Here is a 7,942-nt window from a genome sequence, read left to right on the forward strand (position 1 = left end):
TTCATGAAGTAAATAAAAGGTTTTGTTTGAAATTCTGTGCAGATTCCCAAACTAAACAATATATATACTTGAAGAGGATTGACTGAAACGTGAAAATCACACTCAAGATGAGAACAGTAGTCCGATGAATCCAAATAATATGAATAATCAATCCTCATCTCAAAAATTCAGAAATGTCAAAAAATATTTAGATTATACAACGTTTTGGCCGATGTAACCTCCATCCTTCTTCAGATGCACCTTGTAAAACTTTGAAAAATGGAATTTTAAACAGAATTCTTCATTTAATGCATGGAGGAAAAATCTTTTCATTTCACCTGCCAATTTACTCCTTCGGATTAAATAAAAGGTTCAGTTTACAATTTTATACAAATTCCCAAGATGCACCTGTAAAAAGTTGGTTACGTTGGCTGAAATGTAAGGATAAAAATAAGAACAGTAGTCCGAATCCTTTAAGAAAAAATAAAATTTGTAAAATACGTTTATAAGCCAAATTACAATGCAATATTATGAAAATAAAAATTAATTTGTTTAAAATTCATATTTCGACAAGACATCCTCTGAATTTTATACATTTTTTTTTTATATTTTTTTAAATTTTTATCGTAAAAAAAAAAACCAGTAAAGAATGTGTATGTTGTCCATCTGCAGCGTTACTTAAAAATGCCGAAAGAATGTGCTTGGCACATGCAATATGAAAGTCGTTTATTTTCCGTGACAGAAGCGTTGTTTGAATTTTAAAATAAAATGTATAAAATACGTTTATAAGCCAAATTACAAACAAATACTTTACTTTCATAATATTGCATTTTATACGTATTTTATTTTTAAAAAATTTAAACAACGCTTCTGTCACAGAGACAAGTCTGAGTTTCATATCACGTGCGGCATGCATATTCTTCTGGCAGTTCAAAATAATACAATACATTCTTTACTGTTTTTTTCTTCAATTCAACATCATAGCGAGGAAAACGAAAAAAGTATAAAATTCTGAAGATGGTGTATATCGCCGAAATATTAATTTTGAACAAAACATTTTATTTTCATAATATTGCATTGTAATTTGGTTTATAAATGTATTTTATACATTTTATTTAAAAATTTAAACAATGCTTCTATTACAGAACATAACTGTTTTAAAAAAAAAATTTGAAAGGTAAAATTTTTATATTTCAATTTCTCTTGAAATCAAATTTAAAATTGACATGTTCTTTTAACTGTTTTTTTGATTTCTTGTAGGAACCTTTAATTTTCTCTGGAACCCTCAGACTCAACTTGGATCCTCTTAACAAATACGAAGATGAGGAAATTTGGAAAGCTCTGGAGTTGGCCCACTTGAGGTCTTTTATTTCTAATCTTCACAATGGACTTGACTTTGAATGCGGTGAAGGAGGGTTGAATTTTAGGTAATGCCACGCCTCTTCAATTTTAAAGAACATTTTGTAACTGAATTCAGGAAAAAAAGGTCTTTACTGGAAACGCTGACAAGTTTTTTATATTTATACTTTTTGAAAAGTTTTATGAATAACGGATGGATGAGAAAAGAGGGAAATGTCTGATATCACAATGCATTCCGACTTAAAATCTTGTAAAGACATTATTAATCAATATTAAGAAGTATATATCTAATAGTGTGAATGCATATGTGTGTAAGGACAATTCTCAAATTTTATACTCAACAAATTTTGGATTTGCAGACTTGAAATTTGGTATATAGGGTATTCAGACATGTGGAAAACTTTTTAATCTGTTTTTATTTGGAAAAAAGGGCTGGTAAGGTGTTAAAATTAAAAAAATTGGTACATGGGGTCAAATTTTTATCTCTTTGTCAACTGCTTCACTTATGCACGTGCATGAATCGTTTACATGACTGCTTATGTTAAGAATTGTAAGTTTGAAAAAAAAATTTTTTATTTTTTTTTATTTTTTTTTTTATTTTTTTTTTATTTATTTTATTTATTTTTTTATTTTATTTTTTATTTATTTATTTTTTTTATTTTTTATTTATTTTTTTATTTTTTATTTATTTATTTTTTTTATTTTTTATTTATTTATTTATTTTTTATTTATTTATTTATTTTTTTATTTATTTATTTATTTATTTATTTATTTTTTTTTTTTTTTATTTATTTATTTATTTTTATTTTTTATTTATTTATTTATTTATTTTTTTATTTTTTATTTTTATTTTTTTTTAGGATTGTGTCAAGCTAGCTATCATACTGAACTCACTGTTTTTAGGTTTTGGCTTTGATTAGTGCTGGTTTGGTGTGGTTACTTGCAAGTACTGGTGTTTACTGGTGGGCACTGGCTGCCTTTGCAACTAACAATCACTGATGGCCATGATAAGTGGTGTCCTCCATTGGAATGCTCCAAACTGAAATCGTCCATTTTCAACTGTCAGACATCGTTGGGCACTGGCTGTCACATGGATGCCTGTGGCGGGCATTGATAGTCACTGACGATTAGTGCTGTTTTGAGGCAGTTACTTGCACTTACTGGTGGACACTGCCTTTCCAACTGTTACTGTCAATTCCTGGTGTTCATTGTCTGCCATAATTAGTATTGGCTTCCATTGGACTGTACCGAAATGAAATTCTGTCTCCAATGGCGAGAAATGGTGATCATTGGCATTTTGAGGTGATTACTTATGTTTACTGACAGACACTGGCCAGTGTTGGGCCCCATTGGATTGCTCTGAACTGAAATCGCCTGTCTTCAGTTGTCGGGCACTGTCTTCAGTTGTCGGGCACTGTCTTCAGTTGTCGCACTGGTGATCTGTGCGCTTTTCAAGTGGTTACTGTCACTTCTTGATCCGATATTCCCTTGATCCGATATTTTATAGTAAAAAAAACAAAAAAAAAACATAAAAAACAAAACTGCCTAATAACCAATGTAATTTAAAAGTTTAAATACCCTTTTGGAGAGGGTAACTCCCATAATAATATTAATGCTACATTGTTTTTATGATAGCTACTCTGTCCCACTGCCAAGTTAAAAATACTTGAAGTTGAAAGACATAAACTCGTACAATTATTGCTTATAAGACCAGCAATATTTTTTAAATTCTTAGCATATTTTTGTCCTGTAATGCTAATTCTGGCGCAAAGAATGTAGGCAGTTAATATTTCCCTGAACACTTGGACAATCTTCTGGCAACTAACTCTACAAATGCTTTTGAGATTCCCTTGTTCATTTGCTTTTTTTCACCTGATGATTCGACAAAGAATCGAAAACGTTTGTGACTTGTATTAATTTTTTTATTTTCACACTAAAAGGATAAGATATATAAAAAAAAACAAAGTATAATCAAATATTTTTAACAATGTTTGCTTGAATAAAAAAAATGCCTAAATAGATAACATAACCTGATTTAAATAATATTTAATTACTTTATCAAATTTAAAAATAAAAAAATTTTGGCTTAAATTTTCTGTGGATTTTCTTTTTCACTCATGTTTTTACTTTAATTAAATTTGTTTTCTCTCGCTTCAGTGCTGGCCAAAGGCAGCTTATCTGCCTTGCACGATCTCTGCTTCGCAAAACCAAAGTTTTAATCTTAGATGAGGCGACTGCCGCCGTGGACATGGAAACCGATGAACTTATACAAAAAACAATCAGGGAAGAATTTTCCGACTGCACAATTCTCACCATTGCTCATCGACTCAACACTGTGATAGATTACGACAGGTAAGGCTGTCATATTTTTATATCCTTGAGCCAAACTGAAATGAAGCTAAAAAAGATGAGGAAAATGTCTATTGCTAGAAAGTTTATTGAAAAAAAGAACTTATGAAATAAGGAGAGAGGTTTTTCTAAATTCATTTTTGACAGTGAGGGTGCGGTAGGTTCTACCTTCTGTTTGCTTTCTTTGTTCCATTAAACACTTGAAATGGTTTTGTGTGGTAGGTTTTAATTCAAGTTTATACAACAGGAATATATATATATATATATGGTACTTGTACAGACATTAAAAAATGAAAATATTTTAAAAAAAAAATGTTAGTGTACATAACACTAAATTAAGTTCTTCGAAAAGAAAATTTCACTTAAATTTTTTTTTTTTTTTTTTTTTTTTTTTTAGTGGAAAAACAATTTTTTATGACACTTAGCAAAAGGTAGCCATGTTTTAGATTTTTTTTTAGACCACAAGGAAGGAAGAAAAACTATTTAACATGAGGGGTGTCGGCATTTTAGACTGAATTAACTCCCCAAGGTGCCCCCTTCCCTTGCTTGTGGTTCAAAGATTCAAACATGGCTACCTTCAGCTTGCTGTCATAAAAAATTGTTTTCCTGCTGTAAAAAAAAACTATTTGATCAAATGTAATAAAAAAAAAAAAAAAATTTAAATTACTTGATCAAATTAAGTGAATTTTCTTTTTCAGAGAACTTAATTCCATGATGAATAAGTACAATATAACTTTTTCCCAATATTTTCATTTTTTTTAATGTCTTGCTTAAAGTGTATAAGTACCATATGTGAAAAAATTAGAATTGAAATAATTTTTATTCCTCGACTGCTTGCAAACTGTTCTTTCTATAAACCTGGATTATACAAACATTTTGGATTTTACAAGCATTTTTGATTTTAATTTGAATCTACTTGTCAACAATTCTGGATTCTTGACATTTTGTCTTGATAATACTTAACCGTACCATATCTTTTCATCTTTTTTTTTTTTAATCTTTTAATTTATCCTTTTAATTTTCTTTTCCCCATTTATAAACTCTTTGTCAAAATTTTTTTTTTTTTTCTTTTTGCATTTATGACTCGCTTTCCTATAATTCTGTTGCAATTAATACCAGTACCAGCAAAGTCATAGCTTAGCTATATTTATTTGCGAATATCTTTCCTCTGATGAAAACGCATTTCTTTGAAACTTTCAATATATCTTATTTGAGTATCAATAGATTCATGTAAAACATAAATTTCACACTGAAGACTGAAGGATTGGTCGAAAATTGTTTTTGAAAGAAACATTTTCGTTTTTTCTTTGCTTTTCAAAATGCTTTCTGTAGTTCTACATGCCAACAGATGGGAAATACAGAAAAGATATAAACATATTTTTGATGGCAACTGCGGTGGAGTCAGCAAGAGGGCAGCAAATTATACTCAATCAAACCTAAACTTAAGGAACGATGTCCGGTCATCAAGAGATCACGCCGAGAAGATGTGATACTGACTCGGCTGCGCATAGGACACACCAACTTTACTCATTCTTATATACTAAATGGAGAATCGGTGTCAGAGTGCATGCCATGCCAGGAGACACTCAGAATAAAACATATCCTAGTTGGATGTGATGACCTCGCCCTAACTAGAAAACTATATTATACAGAAAGCAATATGGAGAACCTTTTTGAAAAGGTCAACTCAACAAATATTCTAGCATACCTAAGGAAAGTAAATTTATATAAGAAAATTTAAGGAAATTTAAAGTCACCCAAATATACACATCCATGTATAAATACAACATTTAATTTCTTAGTTCGATTTTATAAAAAAAGGAGGAAAGGCTGAAAAAGCCCCCCCCCCCAATAAAAAATAGTTTAAAAAAAAAGACTCCGGCATTAAATGACCACATAGGTTGATATGCCGTAAAACCAATCAATCAATCAATAAACATTTTTGTATTGATTTATTTATTTATATATATATATATATATATATATATATATATATATATATATTAATTTTTATCATAAGTGAGTTAAACTTGTTCTTGAATTCTTTACCGAAAAATCTATTTTTTTTTTCTTTCCAGAATTATGGTACTTGATAATGGAACCATAAAAGAATTTGATTCGCCTCCGAATCTTCTGGACAATAAACAATCCATATTTTATGGGATGGCAAAAGATGCTGGACTTGTCGCTTAACCTTTTTTCTTTCCGATTGTAAATAGTCGTTAAAGTTTGTTTTTTTTGATTGTTGGCCTTCAAATTTTTTAATAAAAAAAGACGACTTGAGAATGGATTAAGCAATTTTGTTAAAAATTTTTAAGTAACTTGTTTAGGAAAAATTTTTTTTAATAACGAAGCATCGGCTCTAATAATTAAGTTACATGTTTGAAATAGACTTTAATATGTGGTTTATGATTATAGTTACTGGTATATTTGATTTTTCTTTTAAAAATTATCTGCATATGATAGGAAATTAAATTTGAATAAAAACTACATTTTGCCTAAAAATGTTTACTATTTTGTTTTCACAATAATTTTAAATGCAAGTAAAATCATAAAAAATAGTTTTTCATAAAAGCATAATTTGTCTTGCATCAAATGAAATTTTTTCAAGTAATCATTCTAAAAACACAAATCACTTTTTTTTCATTTGTCATTGCAAAAAACCATTTTATTTACAAATAAAATTCAAAAAGCGACAATCTCATCAACTTAAGTTTTTTTTAAATATAAGGCCTAACCAGTATTACCTCACCCATGAACCCTATATCACCATTTTAATTTTTTGTGATTTTTAGTCTTCCCATTTAATTTCATACTCTTCTCTTATATTGTTTCTATTTTCTCTATTCCCCCTCCTCTTACGACCACCACTTCTCATCTAAGACCCTCCCCCTTACATCTCCATTAAAAACAAGATGTTGCAAGCCTGTCTGTTTTATCATTATTTTCATGGCAAGTGCTCGTCTGAGCTCCAATCTGATCCTCCCCCCCTCGCCAAACATTCACGAGAAACACTAGTTCGGCTTTAAACACTATCAATAATTTCCCCCACTCTTTATCTGTGCCTAAACCTAAATGTAGATTCCAGGAACAAAGCTTCTTTCTTAGAACTGCACACCTGTGGAAATGTCTTCCGTTTGCTTGCTTTCAAGCTGACTACAATATGGCCGTCTTCAAGTCCAATGTGAACAAGTTCTTGCTGAGCCGTTCCCCTTAAGTAATCCAATTTACCAAATTTATGCTTCTAACAATTACTATATTGTCCTTTTGACCACTGTACACTCTTAAACTCTTATCCTTGAGTGGCCTCTGGGCCTTGATAAGTGGTGGTTCCTTTGTAAAAAAAAAAAAAAAAAAAAAAAAAAAAAAATTTTTAAAAGATAAAACACTACATGCGCAAACAAGCAAGCTTATCCCTTTTACTACTGTAGAGATAAAAAAGATTTTTCAATTCACTTTGACATTGTCATTATTGTATTAAAGATGTTCGAAGTTAATGCAGATTCACTGGAGTTTTTCAAACTGCCTAGGTCATGAAATGATACGCTACTAAAATCTAAGTGTGTTACTGTTCCAATTCTAATCACAAGAGAAGTACTTTTTTTTTTTTTTTTTTTTTTTTTTACAAGGTGGTCACTACTTATCAAGGCCCAAAAGCCACTTGGGGATAAGGGTTATTGCGTGTACAGTACGTTAGCGTTTAGATTTGATAAAGTGTCTTACTTAAGGGAGCGGTTCATCAGGAATTTGTTTATGTTGGACTTGAAGATATCCAGGTTGTAGTCAGGTGGGAAACAGGTAAACTGAACAGTTCCACAGGCGTGCACTTCTAAGAAAGAAGCTTTGCTCATGGAATCTACGTTTTGGTTTTGGCACAGATAAAGAGTGGGGAAAATTATTGACAGTGGTTTCAGCTAGACTGGTGCTCCTCGTAAAAGATTGGCGAGGCGGGGGGGCAGAGATTGTAGCTCAGACAAGCACTTGCCATGGAAGTAATAAAAAAAAGACAGGCTCGCAACACCTCTCCTGTGTGAGAGAGATTGCAGGGAAGAGAAAAGGGCATCACCCATTAAACCACAAAACCTATTTTGTACTCTGTCAAGGCTGGATAGTCCGTTTTTTAGCAGCTCCTGCCCAGATTTCATGTATTTCTTTTTTGTTGCAATTGTCTTGTCTATTAGAAAAGGAAATTTAAAAAGATTGCCATCTTGTTGCGAATGCATCTTGACACAAGCAACTTGGTTGTCTTCAAGTC

The 7,942-nt window shown here is 30.8% G+C and overlaps 1 protein-coding gene across 1 annotated transcript in view; it reads left to right on the forward strand.

Moving 5' to 3' along the window:
* The window catches only part of LOC145283966 (multidrug resistance-associated protein 1-like), a 145,987-nt gene extending 140,010 nt beyond the window's left edge, over positions 1–5,977 (forward strand). Inside the window, exons 28-30 of the mRNA XM_080133064.1 lie at positions 1,240–1,406; positions 3,496–3,690; positions 5,766–5,977. Coding sequence (XP_079989190.1) covers positions 1,240–1,406; positions 3,496–3,690; positions 5,766–5,880 — 477 coding nt within the window. The 3' untranslated portion in view covers positions 5,881–5,977. The remainder of the gene's footprint in view (positions 1–1,239; positions 1,407–3,495; positions 3,691–5,765) is intronic.
* Positions 5,978–7,942: the final 1,965 nt, after the last annotated feature.

Source organism: Euprymna scolopes, chromosome 8, assembly GCF_053919585.1.
Source record: "Euprymna scolopes isolate OS-2025 chromosome 8, ASM5391958v1, whole genome shotgun sequence".
NCBI lineage: Eukaryota > Metazoa > Mollusca > Cephalopoda > Sepiida > Sepiolidae > Euprymna > Euprymna scolopes.